Source organism: Pseudorca crassidens, chromosome 11 (genome assembly GCF_039906515.1).
Source record: "Pseudorca crassidens isolate mPseCra1 chromosome 11, mPseCra1.hap1, whole genome shotgun sequence".
In the NCBI taxonomy this organism is placed as follows: Eukaryota; Metazoa; Chordata; class Mammalia; order Artiodactyla; family Delphinidae; genus Pseudorca; species Pseudorca crassidens.
In genome coordinates this window covers 86,906,306-86,925,525 of record NC_090306.1, presented here as the reverse complement: position 1 = coordinate 86,925,525, position 19,220 = coordinate 86,906,306, and the positions used below count along the sequence as shown (strand labels likewise).

At 36.0% G+C, this 19,220-nt stretch overlaps 2 protein-coding genes across 5 annotated transcripts in view; one reads left to right on the top strand and one right to left on the bottom strand.

Moving 5' to 3' along the window:
- The window catches only part of PARPBP (PARP1 binding protein), a 112,469-nt gene that overhangs the window by 10,793 nt on the left and 82,456 nt on the right, over positions 1-19,220 (bottom strand). For 2 of the 4 annotated variants that reach the window (XM_067697730.1, XM_067697734.1), the window contains one exon: positions 17,852-18,980. In XM_067697730.1, coding sequence (XP_067553831.1) covers positions 18,640-18,980 — 341 coding nt within the window. In that variant the 3' untranslated portion in view covers positions 17,852-18,639. Of the gene's footprint in view, positions 1-17,851; positions 18,981-19,220 lie in introns of those variants that run through there. The other 2 variants (XM_067697733.1, XM_067697731.1) reach the window with 2 other exon arrangements.
- PMCH (pro-melanin concentrating hormone) lies at positions 16,914-17,712 on the top strand. The gene is made up of 2 exons (XM_067698593.1): positions 16,914-17,162; positions 17,506-17,712. The coding sequence occupies exons 1-2, from the start codon at positions 16,914-16,916 to the stop codon at positions 17,710-17,712; spliced, it is 456 nt and encodes a 151-aa protein (XP_067554694.1).

Here is a 19,220-nt window from a genome sequence, read left to right as displayed (position 1 = left end):
ACTATGTCCCAGGAACAACTAAGTGCTTACATATCAATTTCTCACAACAACCTTCTGCAGTAGGTACCAACATTACCTGCGTTTTTCAGGAGAGGAACTAAGCAGAGAGGTTAAGTAACATGGTCACGTGCATACAATAAGTGGCAAAACTGAAAGATTCAAACCCAAACACTCTGGCTCCACAGCACAGGATCTTAAACGATGCTATTCTGCCTCCCACATTCTAGAGTTTATCATATCTATACTTGTGGTAGGCCAGAAAATACTGCCACCACCACCCCCAAATGTATTCATGTCAAATCTCTGAATGAAACCTTATTAGGGAAAAACTATCTTTGTAGATGTGACTAAAGTTAAGGATCTTGAGATGAAGAGGTAATCCTAGATTATCCTGGTGGGCTCTAAATGTCATCACATGAATAAAAGAGGGGCAGAGGGATATTGGGGACAGACACACAGAGGACAGACACAGAGAAGACCATGTCAGAGCCTGTGGAGGGAGTGTGGCCCTGCCTACAGCTTGACTTCAGACTTCTGGCCTCCAGAACTATGAAAAGCACATTTCTGTTGTTTCAAGCCATCAAGTCTATGGAAATCTGTTACAGCAGCCCTAGGAAATCAATACAATACTCTATCATATTCTAGAACCTATCATACCTTGTCCCATCTGGCCTCTTAATAAAAACTTATTCATACATTTATCTCTTACTTATTGAAAGTCTATTATATGCCAGACTCTATTCTTGATATTGGGGATAAAAAAAACAAGGTCCCTACCTCAGGGACATTGGGGGAGATGGACAATAAACATGTAAACAAATAAGTTTAGAAAATAATAAGCACAGTGAAGAAAATAAAGAGTGAAATGGAATAGGGAATAACTGGGAAGAAGTTTCCCCTAGGCAGTGGAGACAAGGAAGCAATCTCAGAAAGTAGGACATTACGAACCTCATGACGATGCCCACACAGGTAACAGGAGGAAGATGCTCCTGACAGAGGGGACAGCACGGCAGAGATCTTAAGCCAAAGATGACCTTGGCATTTAAGAGGAACAAAAAAAGGGCAATATGGCTGGAGAGTGATGAAAGAAGTAGGGAAGAATAAGAAATAAACTTAGCAAGGAAGGCATGGGCCAGGCCACGTAGGACATTTGCATCAATTATCTACTGCTACAGTAATGCTATGTCACACGCAAAACTTCATCCTATAACTTGTGTTTCTGGAGTCTGCTGGGAGTCTGCCAGGAAGCACTGCTGACCTCAGCTGGACTTGCTCTAAAGTCTGTTATTTGAAAGGATGTCTGCTGAGGATGGCCTCAGCTGTGACAACTGGGGCTCTGCCCCATGTGGTCCTCTCTGCAGCAGGCTAGCAGGGGAATGTTCTCATGGTGATGGCAGAGGTTCAAGAGGGAATCCCCCAATGTGAAAGACTGCTTCATTAGTTAAAGCAAGTCACCTACCTGAGGCCAAAGTCAAGGAGTGGGCAGGTCACCCTGCCCAAGATGGGAAAGCAAAATTACATGGTACGGATATAGGAAACAATGAACGACTGAAGCTATCAATGCAAGCTTCTGCAGATATGTAGGGCCTTGATAAACTAATAAATATAACTAACAATTATTTTCTAAATGGGATGATTATGCATTACAAAAGTAGGAGTTAAGAAAAAGAGAAAGGTCTTGAAGAATATTTGAGATTTACATGGGTGGAGAGACAAGATGAGGGAGTTCTAAGAGTGGAGAATAACATGAACAAATTTGTGATGGCAGAAAAGAGCACTGTACCTAAATAGAAAGAAAAGAATGGCATGTAAATCAATATCAAGATGCCTCTATCTTATCTAATCTCTACCACAAACAGAAGAAAATGAAGTAGAAAAACTGAATCTCATATTCATCCTACATAGGAGAAACCACCGCATTTCAAAATGTGAGAGTCTAGAGTTCTCAACATGATAATCAGGAATGTCTAAGGGCTTGAGACAGTCATGAGAGTACAAATACTAGGATTCCTAACATGTGCGACAATGAAGATTCAATGCAGTATTTACCAAAATGGTGAGGAAGCCTGAAATTATGAATCAGTGTATACAATGCAATAATCCTTTTTGGTAACCCAATATCAAGAGCTATCATCAGACTGTTATTTTGGAAGGATGCTATCATACGACTCCAAAATTGCCAAGAATCAAAACAATATCCAAGAATCATCTTGGCAAGAAATTGAAAAATTTGGCCAGAAACATAATCTCAAGCATGTTCATATAACTCTTGATGTCACTTTTACCTTGATTTGTTGCATTAAAGTTTTAAGGCAATTATCAAGATATTAGTCTAAGCTCTAAAAACTGGTAATGCGTAATTCACTAGACTGGCTCTTCATTTGGCTGTTTAAAAATGTTATTAATTGTGCTTATATGACACTAATAGCAACATATCATCTAGTTATGAGACTCAGGGAAAAGCCAGTCCACTAGCCTTCGTAGACAGAGATGAATTCAAGTGTTGACACAGTTAACTAAAAGGAGGAAAGTGTATGCAAGGCAGGCCCATAACTCAAATACATACTATAGCAATATAAATATTTAAATCAATTAACCCACATTTAGCAGTTGCAACAGTGGAACAAAGTTTGAGGATACCAATGTTCCTACTCACCTGGTCTCATATTCACTGGACTAATTCCTGTTAAGCATCAGCAACTCTCCCCACATCTCCCACCTACCATCCCACAAATCCACTGCACTGAGCATGGTGGGAAGAACCCCTACCCAACCCCACTGTTAGAGCAAAATTGAAGAGCTTTATGGTCTCCACAACTCTCAGCTGAGCCCCATATACATGAAGAATCTCTAAGCACTCCATGCAAGGCTGGGTTCTGGAAGCCTTCAATCTCTCCTCTGAACCCTCAAATTAAAGACAGACTAAAATTGATTCTTCCTGGAAAGAATGGAGACAACTCAGCATACAGATTCAAACTCTTTCAGAAGTGTAACCTCCTAATTCCAACTGCTGAATTTTGAGTGGCATAAATGCCCACCAGGAGATATCCTTCCCTGCCAACTACATAAACGTGAGAGAGAGAGAGAGAGAGAGAGAGAGAGAGAGAGAGAGAAACCCCTTTCTAAGGAAACGCCAGGACTAATTCTCTTGCCAGACAAATCTACCACTCCATATACCGTTATCCTTGCTCTCCATCCAAATACGAGCCACTCTAGTCATCTATCGCCCACACACTCTCATCTCCAAATGGCTCTGTGCTTCCCCTCTCCTCCCTTTCCACTCTTCTGCGTAATCAACACCCTTCCGGCCTTCTCCACTTCAGTGATCTTTTTACCACCACACATACTTAAGTGTTGGGAAGGGGAATGAATCTCATTTTTACTCCAGTCAATAGCTTGTAAAACCTCCTGTTAGTTCAGTCCCACAAATTCAGCATGCCACTTCTTTCTCTTGCTTATCACCATGCTATAATGTCTGCCATTTTAAAAAGAAATCTTCCCTTGGCGCCACACCCTTTTCTGCCCGCAGCCCAATTTTTCTGCATTCCTCAGTGTAAATTGTTGGCATATTGCTTATATTCACCATTGCCACTTATTCTCTTCCCATTCTTTCTTAAATCCTCTCCCATTGGGATTTGGTCTCTACCAGAGTCACTGAGAAACTTCATTAAGGTCACCAGCGGCTAGCACACGTCCAAATCAAAGACAAATTCTCAGTTCTCATCTTACTCACCCAGCAGCATTGGACACAGCTGATCACTGCTTTTCTTCATTTATTGAGGTGATCATGTCTTTTCTCCTTTATTCATTTAATGTGCTGAATTTAATTGATGTTTTAAAAAGTTAAACCACTTTACAATGCCGAAATAAACTTCATCTTGTCGTGAAATGTGACCTTTTTCATATAACTGGATTGTTTGATAATATTTTGTTTAGAATTTTTACATCTATGTTCATGAGAAAGATTGGCCTATAATTTTCCCTTCTTATAACGTCCTGGTCAGGTTTTGGTACCAAGTTTATGCTAGACTCATAAAAAGAGTAAGTAAATGTATCAGGATTCAATCAGAGAAACAGAACCACACACACATATATGCATGTATACTTATATATAAACATACACGATTTGTTACAGGGATTTGATATTGTGCAACTGTGGAAGCTAATTAAGCAGTCTTCATAAGATTCTTTCATCTGATGCTGGAGTCCACAGGGCCTCAGACAGTTGAAAAGGAAAGATGGATGTAAAGTAGGGAAGAGCAAGGACAAGCTGGAATCCACAAGCAAGTTGAAACCAATAAGGACAGACTGAAACTCTTTTATCAGATCTTGCTGTATCTGACATTGATGGTATGGATGTCCTGCAAGAAAGTTAGTGCCCTTTATCACAGAACTACACACATGCACATATCCCAGGAGTCAGAGAAATGGAAAGTGGGTTCAGGGGAATTGCAGGTCTGACTGCTGCCCCAAGCCAACCAGGTGAGCCGACAGGTAAGCAATACCATGTATGAGTTACAAAATGGCCACTGCTTCATTTCTATCCTCCAAATCTCACACAAGAATGTCTCTTATGGCCCACTCCAACTACAAGGACAGAAATTTTGGAAAGTGTAACTGAGGCTAGGCAAGTTGATACATTACAGAACTACACAGAAACTGTTCCTCTTTTCTTATTTTCTGACACTTTTTGTAAGATTGTTATTATTGTTTGGAAGAATTTAACAGCGAAGTCATTTGGGCCTAGAGTTTTCTTTGTGACAAAGCGTTTTTATAGATTCAATTTCCTTAATAGATATAGAAATATTTAGATTTTCTATTTCTTCTTGTGCCAGTCTTATGTCTCTTTGTCTACAGCATTTGTCTAGTTCAGGGGTCAGCAAACTATGGCCCTCAGGCTGTCTATATTTGTAAATAAAGTTTTACTGGGACAGAGCCATACCCAATCATCACATATTGTGCATGGCTGATTTTGTGCTGCAGTGGAAGAGTTGAGCAGATGCAACTGTATAATCCACAAAGCCTGAAATATTTACCATGTGGACCTTTATAGAAAAACGTTTTGCCAATCCTTGATCCATCTCATCTAAATTTGACAATTTCTTTGCAAAAAGTTGTTCATAATACTATCTAATGTCTATAAGATCTGTAGCAATGTTCCCTTTTTACATACCTGATATTAGTTGTGTGTGTCCTTCTTTCTTGATCAGTCTTGCTACAAGTCATCAATTTACTAATCTTTTAGCTTCGTTAAATTTTTCTATTGTATGACTGCATTCTATTTTATTGATTCCTGCTCTTATATTTAATAATTCCTTATATTTTCTGTGGGTTTACTTTGCTATTCTTTCACTAATTCCTTCAGATGTAAGCTTAAATCACTGACGTTTCCAATCTTTTTTATTTTCCAAAATATGCATTTTAGAGCTATGTATTTCCCTATAAGCACGTATTAACTGAATCCCACAAGTTATGCTGTGTTTTCATTATCACCAGTTCAAAATATCTTCTAATTTATATTGTGATTGTTTTCTTGAACCACACATTATTCAAAAGTATGTTGGTTAATATTTAAACATTTGTAGATAGTCTTAGTATTTTTCTGTTATTCATTTCTAGTTTAATAATTCCAGTGTGATAAGAAAATATACACTACGATTTCAAAGATGAAATTTGTTGAGACATAGAATATCCAAATCAGTTTTGAAAATGAACCGAGTTGAGTCATTTACACTCTTGACTTCAATATTACTCTAAAACTACAGTAATCAAGATAATATGGTACTGAGATAAGCACCAGTTAGATCAATAAACAAATTAGAGGGCCCAAAAATAAGTCTGTATTTTGGTCACTTAATTTTTGATAAAGGCACCAAAGCAACAAAATAGGGGAAGGAGAATCTTTTCAACAAATGGTGCCTAAACAGCTTGACATCCATATGAGAAAAGGAACTTAATCCCTACCTCACACTCACACCACACACAAAAATTAATTTGAAGTGGATCAAGGACCTAAATGTAAAAGTGAAAACCATAAAGCTTTTAGACAAAGTATAGGGGGATATCTTCATGTCTCAAACATGTTGAGTGAAAGAAGCCTTATACAAAAGATTACATACTGCATAATTCCAAAACAGGCAAAACTAATTCACAGTGGGAAAAATCAGAACAGTGATTTCCTCAGAGCTGAAGGTTGGGGTGAGGAGTGGAGGTGGGTGAGTAGTGGCAATTAACTATGAAGAGGCAAGAGATAACTTTCTGGGGTGATGACAATGTCTTATCTTGAGTGTAGGTTACATAGGTATATGCATTTATCAAAACTCAGGAAACATATACTTGTGATTTGTACATTTTTTGTAAATTTTACCTTAAAAGAAAAAAAACTAAACAAATATTAAAAGCTAGTTAATGACATGCATGTTGAAGTAATTCATAGAAAGTGTACTAATGTATGTAATATATTTTGAAGTGCATAAAAAGAACAAGATGATTACTAGAGGGATAGAAAGATAGATAATAAAACAAATACACTAATAAATTAATGGTAGAATCTAGGTGGAGGTATATGGGTTTTTCACTGTATAAATTTGAGAAGGAATTCTAAGTTTATATCTTTTGATAATATAAATGAGCAATCTTGGTTTTAAGACTCATAAAATTAGCCATTAAGGAAGTCAGAGTTCTAAGTAAAATAATGACCAATCTCTAATTTGGGTTGCATTGAATTTATTGGCATCACATGGCAAAGATATGTTAATTAAAGGAAAGAGAATTTCAAAAAAGTGATTTACAAATATATGGTGTTAGTAGTAGTTCTTCAGAAAATGAAGATTGCATTTGATATAAACTTTTTGCCTTTCCAAGGTTTTCTGAACCACCCAAGCCCATCTGGCAATAGTTTTTCTTCTTCAAAGTTCCTTTCTACCACTTGGGGACACTTAATTTTCAGCATCGATGGAAAAGAAATCTACTATGCTCCATTGCACATCAGAGTAACCAATGTTTAAAAAAAATTATCATTTAAAAAAATTGGAAACTATCTCCGTAATTAAATGGTTATGGGAAAACCTCATAATGTTCAGAGACTATGACAATTTAAGCAAAATAAAGGAAAACATTAACTAAGTTTTCTAAACTGTCAAAATGGTTTGGATTTGGTCCCAATTTTGGGTGAAGATCAGCCAAACCAATTCATCTGGTGGAAATTTAAAACAAAATACATAATTGTTAATATTTATTACACTTCCAGAACAACAGCTAAGAAAAAAGGTTACCATTAATGAGGACATTTTTAGATTAAACAGCCACCTCCAAAGCAGGTTCATACCCTGGGAAACAAACCGGGGCACAATTAATAACATTAAAAAAATAAGGCAGCCCTAAGAGCAAAGAAGTCAGAGGACTTCGAAGTCTTTTATTTATAAATACACTCTCAGGAAACATGTACCTAATTAGATTTAAATAGTCCCCAAGAGAATTAGCAGCTAACTACACCCATCTCTGATCAAATATATTTAAAGAAATCAGAATATTAAACAGCACCATTTAAGAATTTGAAATATAGCCCCATAACACGAGTTTAAAAGGAAATAATTTAATATGCAATACCATATACATTTTGTGCAAATGGATTCAAATTCCCTTGCAGAGATTCCACTAAAGAATGAATTGAGACGTCCATTTCCAGCAATATGGCAGACTACTTGTATAGAGAACACCTCTCAGTAAAAAACTGAAAATGCTAAGTATGGCTGGACTGGTGGTAAAATAAGAAAAACCACAGAAGGCCAGAAAAGAGAAAGTGCAATATTCCACAGGGGTTAACAAGGATTAGAGCCTGCATTTGCTCAGAGATTCTGTGAATTCCTGGTGGCTTAGCACCTGGTTTTAATGGCCCACATGTGCTGGAAGAGAAGACAGCACATGTGGGCCGTAGAAGGAAACATGCCTGTGTCAGGAATGGCTCTGAGAAGAAGTGTGGGGGTGGGGGGAAGGGAATTACACACACACACACACACACACACACACACACACACACACACACACCCAGAGAACTCCTAATGACAAAAGAATACTCGCTTAGTTTGGTACTTGCACTAACTCTGTGGCCTGAAAAACTGCAAGAAGAAATTTTGGTTTAAAGTGACCCTGGAAGGACTTCCCTGGTGGTCCAGTGGTTAAGAATCTGCCTTCCAATGCAGGGGACGCAGGTTCAATCCCTGGTCGGGGAACTAAGATCCCACATGCCGCAGGGCAAATAAGCCCATATGCCTCAACTACTGGGCCCACGCGCCTCAACTAGAGAGCCCATGTGCCGCAAACTACAGAGCCCACACGCTCTAGAACTCGTGTGCCACAACTACAGAGCCCACGTGCCACAACGAACAGCCCACGCTGCAATGAAAGATCCAGAATGTCGCAACGAAGATCCCGCATGCCTCAAATAAGACCCGACATGGCCAAAAAAACCCATAAAATAAAGTGGTCCTGGATTGGTACTGCTCCAGACACCTGGCAGAAGAAAACACAGGAATTTCAAATTTTCCTTTGGATGCAACTCAATGAATACAGGAACAAAATAAAAATTCACTAAACACATGAAGAAGACATTATGAGCTAGGATCAGAAGAAGTAACAAACTGCAGAATCAAATAAGCAAATATAGGAGACACTTGAATAACTAGGTACAAATATAAAATGTTTAAAGATAAAAATAAATAAATGTTTAATAGATTTAAGACAATAAAATAGATTGAAAATATGAATAAAAAATAGAAAACCATAATTGAACCAGGCAGATCTGAAAAGAAACCAACTAGAACTTTTATAAAATATAAGAAGTTAAATTCAAAGCTCAATACACAGGTTAAACAGCAGATTAAATACAAGTGAAAGTGTACTGGGGAACTGAAATACAACTCTGAAGAAATTATTTAAAGTGCAGCACACAGAGAGAAAGAGAAAAATAGGAAACAGAGGTTATAAGATATGGAGGATAGAGTGAGCAGGCAGGCCCAATATATATCTATTGGTAATTCCAGAAGAAAAAACAAGAGAACAGGGGAGAAGAAATATTCAAAGAAATAATAACTAATACTTTTCCAGAATTCATGAAAAACATCAACCCTCAGATTCAAGAATCTAAACCAGGATAAATTATAAGAAATTCATGCCCAGACACATCATGTAAAACTGCAGAACAATGAAGTCAAAGAGAAGATTTTAAAAGCAGCTAGATAGAATACAGAGATTACATATAAAGGAATCATGATTAAAACCAATAGCTGAATTCTGTGCAGTAACAATGAAAACCAGAAGAATTGAAGCAATAATAAAGTACTAAGGGAAAACAATTGTCAACTAATTTTATAGTCATGAAAATAATTTTCAAGAACAATAGCAAGAGACATTTAATTAAAACAAAACATAGCTTAGTTTATTATTAACAGAACTTCACTAAATTAGCATCTAACTTAGTATACTTCAGAAACATGTACTTCAGAAAGAAGATAAATGATTGTCCAAAGAAAGATCTCAGATATAAAAGGAAATGGTGAGGAAAATAATAGTAAACTTGTAGGTAAATCTAAACCAATGTTAACTATAAATAATAAAATAATCCCTAATTTGTTTCATTAAAAAAATCAAGCTAGAACTTAAATCTTTTGAAAATAATAGCATACAAATTAGGAACAGTGGTGACCAGAGTTAAGGATTTTCAGGTCTTCACATTATTTGCGAGGAGGACAAAAATACTGGTTAACTTTAAATGTAAATAACTGAAGATGATATTAAAATGTCTAGGGTACCCTTTAAAACAATGAGAAATAGATTAAACGTAAATCACAAGGCAAGAAAGGGAAGGAGGAAACATATTAGAACAAATAAAAATCACAAAAGAAGACAGTAGTACTGAATATTAGTAATTCAGTAAACAGAATAAATGTAAATGGACTAAACTCTCCAAGACAAAGAAGGTCAGATAAAAAATTCGAAATTCAGCTATATGATATTTTCAACATACACATATAAGACATACAGATGATACAGGAAAGGTGATAGTAATAAACACATTAATAAAGGTAGAGAGGGTCATGACACATAGTTTGGTTTATGGGAAAGACAAAACAATCTCTAATTTGAATGTCCTAATAACATAAGCTCAAAATAAATGAAGCAAAAATTACAAACTACAGGGCTTCCCTGGTAGCGCAGTGGTTGAGAGTCCACCTGCCGATGCAGGGGACACGGGTTCGTGCCCCAGTCTGGGAAGATCCCACATGCCACGGAGCGGCTGGGCCCGTGAGCCATGGCCACTGAGCCTGTGCGTCTGGAGCCTGCGCTCCGCAACAGGAGAGGCCACAGCAGTGAGAGGCCCGCGTACCGCAAAAAAAAAAAAAAAAAAAATCACAAACTACAAGTATAATTAGATAAACCCATTATCATAGTGAAAGGTTTGCAAATATCTCTCTCAGTAACTGACAGTTCATGCAGACAAAAAAATCAATAAGACAGAAGATTTGAACAACATATTATCATGTTTCATCCTGTAGACACATACACAACCCTGCTTTCAAAAATAATGTATACATAGGGCTTCCCTGGTGGCGTAGTGGTTAAGAATCCACCTACCAATGCAGGGGACATCGGTTTGATCCCTGGTCCAGGAAGATCCCACATGCTGTGGAGCAACTAAGCCCATGCGCCACAACTACTGAGCCTGCTCTATAGAGCCCACGAGCACAACTACTGAGCCCACATGTCACAACTACTGAAGCCTGCATGCCTAGAGCCCATGCTCCACAACAAGAGAAGCCACCACAATGAGAAGCCCGTGCACCACAATGAAGAGAGGCCCCCACTCACCACAACTAGAGAAAACCCACATGCAGCAATGAAGACCCATTGCAGCCAAAAATAAATAAATAAATAAATTTATTTAAAAAAAATAATGTCTACAGATTCTTTTCAAGAATTTTCAGAACTTTTACACAAAATAAAGATATCAGAGGCCATAAGGCAAGTTTCTGTATGTTGAACCATATGAAATTACTATTTGTATGTCAAAAACAGTTGAAAATCATCACTTGCAAATACTTCAACCTAATACTGATTTCAATTACTCTATAATTTATAGAACAAGATTTCTGACAACTCAATTTGTTTGGAATTCGGTATCCTCTCCCCCAAAGTTTCAATTCCCATATATTCTAAATGCTAAAAATATCTAAGTAATTAACGGGTTGAAGAAGAAATAATAATGAAAATTATAAAAACTTGGAATTAAACATTGAATATTCTACCTATCAAAACTGTGGGACTTAGAGATTTCCCTGGAGGTCCAACGGTTAAGACTCTGCACTCCCAACGCATAGGGCAAGGGTTTGATCACTGGTCTGGGAACTAAGATGCCGCATGCCGCAGGGCACAGCCAAAAAAAAAAGAAAAATTGCGGGACTTAATAAAAATGATACATAAAGAGAGATGTATAATCTTTAATGCCAGTATTTTTTTAAAGTCTAAATATTAATGAGTTATTCTAAATTAGTAAGTTAGAAAAATAGTAAAATGAACCTCAAATTTAAGAAATAATAAAAAGCAGAAATTAACAAAATAGATAAAATATATAGTGAAGATCAACAAAGCCAAAAGGTTTTTTAAAGGCCAGCAAAATTGATAAACCTATATAGCAAGCGTGATCAAATTACAGAGGCAGAGGAGAGAGAGGCAGAGACCAAGAGATCACAAATAAGCATAATTAGAATGAAATACAACTACAGATGAAGCAAGGCTTAAAAAACTTAGAAGAAAATATCATAACTAACTTTACACTAGAATATTTGAAAACAAGAGAAATGGACAAATTCTATAAAAATTTAAATCCTTATAACAAACTAAAAAAGAAACAGAGGGGCTTCCCTGGTGGCACAGTGGTTGGGGGTCCGCCTGCCAATGCAGGGGGCACGGGTTCGTGCCCCGGTCCGGGAGGATCCCACGTGCCGTGGAGCAGCTGGGCCTGTGAGCCATAGCCGCTGGGCCTGCGCATCCGGAGCCTGTGCTCCGTGGCGGGAGAGGCTGCAGCGGTGAGAGGCCCATGTACCGCAAAAAAAAAAAAGAAAAAAAAAAGAAACAGAGAAGCTGAATGTTCCTACAACTCTGAAAAAAGTGAATCAGCCATTAAGCCCACCAACAAAACACCAAGCCCACATCACTTTACAGGAGAAGAAAAAAAGGAATAAACCCTGCCCCCTGCTTTATTTTATGAAGCTAGTACAACCTTAATGCCTTGGAAGACAAAGGCAATAGAAGATAGGGAAATTACAGATCAATCTCACTCATGATAATAAATGAAAAATATATAAATCAAATATTACCAAATTGAATACAATAATATTTTAAAAGATTTGTTTCATAAACACATGGTTGCTTTAACATGAGAAAAATCTGTTCATTTTCTCAATGAAACACTGAAGGAGAAAAAGTATGATCGTTTCAATAGATACAGAAAAAGTATTCAATAACATTCAACAATTCATGACAAAAGTTATTAGTAATCCAGAAATAGAAAAGAACTTCCTGCAAGTTATAAAGGGTGTCTACGTAAAAATCTAGAGCAAACATCATATTCGATGGTGAAAAGTTAAAAGCATTCTCTGTAAAATAAGTAATACTTCAAAGATATCTTATCTCCATGTCCAACATTTACAGAAGGTTTCAGTCAGTCTGTTCGCACACGTGGACAGACACACAGATAAATACACACAAACACACACGCTTGCAAGAAGGAAATAAAATGTCATTATTTTATTATTTATATCAACTGTCTTCATGGAAAACCTTAAAGAGTTAATACATTTATAAACTATTGAATTAAATAATAATAATAATTATTATTATTAGGGAATTAAAGACTTTAACAAGTTTTTTGTATATAAGAGCACTAAACAAAAGCCAACTGCATGTGTACAAACCAGCAATAATGTTAGAAAAGGTATTTTAAAAGATAAAATTTATAATAACTAAAAATAAGGAGCTTAATTATAATTAAATTATAAACAATTATAAATCTTGCAACAAAAGATAAGCAAGACCTTTATGAAGAAAACAACAAAATGTCATTAAAAGATTAAAGAAGTTCAAAATAAATATGGAAAAATACCTTTGTACTTTGTATTCATGTTCGTGAATAAGAAAATAAATTATCTACTAATGGCATTTTTCACAGAAGTAGAACAAAAAATTTCACAATTTGTATGGAAGCACAAAAGACACCTAATAGCCAAAGCAATCTTGAGAAAGAAAACGGAGCTGGAGGAATCAGGCTCCCTGATTTCAGACTACACTACAAAGCTACAGTAATCAAGACAGTCTGCTACTGGCACAAAACCAGAAATATAGATCAATGGAACAGGATAGAAAGCCCAGAGATAAATCCATGCACATATGGTCACTTTATCTTTGATAAAGAAGGCAAGAATATACAATGGAGAAAAGACAGCCTCTTCAATAAGTGGTATTGGGAAAAGTGGACAGCTACATGTAAAAGAATGAAATTAGAACACTCCCTAACACCATACACAAAAATAAAATCAAAAAGGATTAAAGACCTAAATGTAAGGCCAGACACTATAAAACTCTTAGAGGAAAGCATAGGCAGAACACTCTATGACATAAATCACAGCAAGATCCTTTTTGACCCACCTCCTAGAGAAATGGAAATTAAAACAAAAATAAACAAATGGGACCTAATGCAATTTAAAAGCTTTTGCACAGCAAAGGAAACCATAAACAAGACCAAAAGAAAACCCTCAGAATGGGAGAAAATATTTGCAAACAAAGCAACTGACAAAGGATTGATTAATCTCCAAAATATACAAACAGCTCATGCAGCTCAATATCGAAAAAACAAACAACCCAATTCAAAAATGGGCAGAAGACCTAAATACATTTCTCCAAAGAAGATATACAGATTTCCAACAAACACATGAAAGGATGCTCAACATCACTAATCATTAGAGAAATGCAAATCAAAACTACAATGAGGTATCACCTCACACTGATCAGAATCGCCATCATTAAAAAATCTATAAACAATAAATGCTGGAGAAGGTGTGGAGAAAAGGGAACCCTGTGGCACTGTTGGTGGGAATGTAAATTGATACAGCCACTACGGAGGACAGTATGGAGGTTCTTTACAAAACTAAAAATAGAACTACCATATGACCCAGCAATCCCACTACTGGGCATATACCCTGAGAAAACCATAATTCAAAAGGAGTCATGTACCACAATGTTCACTGCAGCTCTATTTACAACAGCCAGCACATGGAAGCAACCTAAGTGTCCATCAACAGATGAATGGATAAAGAAGATGTGGCATATATATACAATGGAATATTACTCAGCCATAAAAAGGAATGAAACTGAGTTATTTGTAGTGAGGTGGATGGACCTAGAGACTGTCATACAGAGTGAAGTCAGAAAGAGAAAAACAAATACTGTATGCTAACACATATATATGGAATCTAAGAAAAAAAAAATGTCATGAAGAACCTAGGGGTAAGATGGGAATAAAGACGCAGACCTACTAGAGAATGGACTTGAGGACACGGGAAGGGGGAAGGGTAAGCTGTGACAAAGTCAGAGAGTGGCATGGACATATATACACTACCAAACATAAAACAGATAGCTAGTGGGAAGCAGCTGCATAGCACAGGGAGATCAGCTCGGTGCTTTGTGACCACCTAGAGGGGTGGGATAGGGAGGGTGGGAGGGAGGGAGATGCAAGAGGGAAGAGATATGGGAACATATGTATATGTATAACTGATTCACTTTGTTATACAGCAGAAACTAACACACCATTGTAAAGCAATTATACTCCAATAAAGATGTAAAAAAAAAGTTATTTTTAAGTTGTAGTAATAATAAATAATACTGTAGATTTGGCAGTGGAATAGAGAGTTCAGAAAGAGACCTACACATGTATAGAAACCTAATACACTGCAGAGATGGCACTGCAGATGAGTGGAGACAGGATGAATTATTCAAGAAATATATAAGGACATAAAAAGAAAAAAGGTCATGAAGAACCTAGGGGCAAGACGGGAATAAAGACACAGACCTACTAGAGAATGGACTTGAGGACACAGGGAAGGGTAAGGGTAAGCTGGGACAAAGTGAGAGAGTGGCATGGACATATATACACTACCAAATGTAAAACAGATAGCTAGTGGAAAGCAGCAGCATAGCACAGGGAGATCAGCTCGGTGCTTTCTGATCACCTAGAGGAGTGGGATAGGGAGGGTGGGAGGGAGGGAGACACAAGTGGGAAGAGCTATGGGGATATATGTATATGTATAACTGATTCACTTTGTTATAAAGCAGAAACTAACACACCACTGTAAAGCAACTATACTCCAATAAAGATGTTAAAAAAAAAAGAAATATATAAGGACATTTGGAAAAGTTAAAATTTCTTTCTCACACACAAGATTCTAGATGAATTAAAAATTTAAATGTGAAAGTCTTAAACTTTTAGAATATATAGAAGTATGATAATGACCTCAGGGTTTGGAAGGATTTCCAAATAACATAAATACTAACCATAAAAAGAAAAAAAAAGAAATTTAAACATTAAAATTAAGGAGTTTAGTTCACCAAAAGACACCATGAAGCGGTTCAAAAGATAAGAAATGTGAGAAAAAATACAATATTTTAAACATATACAACTAACAAAGAATTAATATCCAGCATATATAAAGAACTCCCATGAATCAACAAGAAAAACCCAAACAATCTGATAGAGAAATAGACAAATTTTTCTTTAAAAGGCATTTTACTTAAGCATATGAAAAGGCATCCTACGTCTTTGGTAATTAGAGAAATAAACATTAAAAGCACAATAAGATACCCAAGTGTTAACTAGAACCTGGAGCAGTAAGACCTTTCATAACCTGCAGGGGGGAGTTTAAATTGGTTACTACTATTCTGTAACCATTTTGGCATTAATAAAGCTGAAATGTACATACTCCAAGACCCAGCAATTCCATAACTAGAAATATACCCTAGAAAAACTATTGCACATATATACCAGAAGACATACACAAGAATGTATTCTCTTACTCTACAGGGCCAACATTACAAATTAACCCTGAAATGTTTAATTAAAAATCATACAACATACTCATTATCCAAAATTAACATTTATGGAGCACATAAATATTCTCTTCATGGACTTCTTATTCATTAATTGCTAAACTCATTAATAAATATCAGTAATACCCTTTCGTAAATATAGAGATAAAACACACCTGACAGGTCAATTTTAGATATAAAATGAATGACTTTTTGTTCATACTGACAGGCATATATACTTTAAATACCAAAGGCTATTCTAAGCATTTATGGAAAAAATTCTTTCTGAAGATTATTTCCACTTAATCAGGATTAAATGTATTTAAACTTTGACGCTTATTATCCTGAGTGAAAGAAATAACTCTAGTTTTAATATTTTACTTAATCAGAAAATAAACAGAAGGGAACAATATGAATAAACAAGAATATGGAGAGCCTGATGTCCTGTGGTCTTCCTTAATAACAACCCATTTTCAAGAGACTATAATCTCCTCAACAGAAGCTCTCTACCAAGGATCTTAATCAGATTCTGAGAAAATTCACACTCAAAATAAACAATATGCCACTAAAACCCAAACAGTGTAAGTATTAGCAGCTATACAAAAAGTTAGCTTCTATCTAATGAGTCATTTTTAAAATGACAAAAGTCTAAGTCTTTCAAGTGCTTTCTATTCAAGCTGGAAAATATATAAAGGTAGGAATCATTTACAAAGCAGGTTGAGAAATTTTACTTCATTTTACACATCCTTGTTTGACTCCATGCAAACATCAAACTAAGAATGGCAAAAATGAGTTTCTCTTCCTACATATTAATACTAACTTTTTCTTTGCTTTCTCAAGGTGTTTCGCCTTCAGCCTCCAAGTCAATAAGAAATTTAGAAGATGACATGGTATTTAAAACACTGAGGTTGGGGAAAGCCTTTCAGAAGGAAGATACTGAAGAAAAATCAATTGTTGTTCCTTCCCTGGAGGAATATAAAAATGATGAGAGCAATTTCATGAATGATGAGGAAAACAAAAATTCAAAGGTAAGTGGCAATGTGACTTATCCTTTATTTCAGTGGAAATTTGAATGATGTTTATGAATCCTTTGGAAGTAAAGTCGATACTTTTATAAGCAGAAGTATGTGAAAAAAGTCACAATATGCATTAGGACAATTGATTAAATTTCCTACATACCAGGTTGTTCTTCCATTCTGGAAAACATCTCTTATTCAAACGGTTTTTATTCCCTGAAAACCTTGTATCTAAAATATTTTTTAGAGTCAAAACAGTGTAGAGCATCTTTGATCAATAAGAATATTACACAATTGTATCATAGTTCTATTCCCAATAAGACAGCTAAAACACAAATCAACCTTTTCTTTACAGAATGCAGGTTCCAAACACAATTTCTTAAATAATGGTCTGCCACTGAATCTGGCTATAAAACCTTATCTTGCACTAAAAGGATCTGTAGCTTTTCCAGCTGAGAATGAAGTTCAAAATACTGAATCAATACAAGAAAAGAGAGAAATTGCAAATGAAGAAAACTCAGCTAAATTTCCTATAGGAAGGAGAGATTTTGACAGTGAGTAGTCTTTTTAAAATTCAATTCTTATATCTTAATATCATAAAATAGAAATCTGAGTTTAATTGAATTTGGGTCCAATCACGACAAAATCAAACAAGACCATGGTTCAATTTACTTGATTTTATGTGACCCCTGCAAAAGATGTGAAATTAAAAAGTATTTAATTAGTTACTATAATTAGTTATTAGTTACTATAATTTTGATTTACTCAGAATTAGCTATACTAGATCCATTCTTTCATTTCTAATCAATTTTGTGTGATACTAGTCCTTTAAACAATTTAAGCTTTTTTTTCCTTCAGTGCTCAGGTGTATGCTGGGAAGAGTCTATCGACCTTGCTGGCAAGTGTGATACCTGTTGGTCCACATCATCATTTCAGAAGAAAACAAAATCATTTAATTGCCTGTGGGGAAAAAAGCCCTTAATGTTACTATGACTTGTATTATTTTAAATGTCTGTTTTCAAAGAAAGTAGTATTAAGATATACCTAAATGATATGCTTTACCTGTGCATTAAACTTTGTGAATATTCTGCATAATTATGACTTACTAGTATTTTTTAAACAATGCTTAACATGCTAACCTTACATACACTGCAGACCAAAATAATAAAGCACCATAATTTACACCTTGATCTCTTAAAAATTAAGTAGATGGGGGCTTCCCTGGTGGCGCAGTGGTTGAGAGTCTGCCTGCCGACGCAGGGGACACGGGTTCATACTCTGGTCCGGGAAGATCCCACATGCCACGGAGCGGCTGGGCCTGCGACCCATGGCCGCTGAGCCTGCGCGTCCGCAGCCTGTGCTCCGCAACGGGAGAGGCCACAACAGTGAGAGGCCCGCGTACCACAAAAAAAAAAAAAAGAAAATTAAGTAGATGCCTTTGGTGAATGGTTTTATATATACATAAACCTAAAGAACATAAAAGACAAATTCATAGTCTAAAAAACTGAGTTAACTTTGTCTGGCCAGTAATCAATTTGTTCTTGGCGGTACATTTATTGCTTTTTGCAGCTCTAACTAGTTTGCCATCTAATTTACTCTGCAAATCTTTTGATGCCTTAGGTATCTTAACATTTTTGTGTTGAGGTGGTTCGTTTCCATTATCACAGAGAATATTTTCATCATCCAAATCCACCTGTTTCCTTTTTGAGCCTTTATTTCCTGTCAGACTAATTGATTTTCTTGCCACTTTTTCATTTTTACTTCTGTCCAGATGAACATTTCCAGAACTTGTTCCAATTGTTGGTCTTCCAATAGATGAATTTACACCTCCTGTTATGCAAGATGAAAAGAGGAAAGAAATTATATAATACTTAAAATTATTACACATGAGAATTTTACAAAAAACTTTTTAAATGGCTAAAGAATATTTTAAAATTTATGATTTACAATCAAATAATGATATAAATTACATGATGAACAAATACAGCTATATTACTATCACATTTCTTTGCATTTTACCATAACACTTTTCATCCTTACAAACAATAAATTTGCTTTGTCTGAATGCAT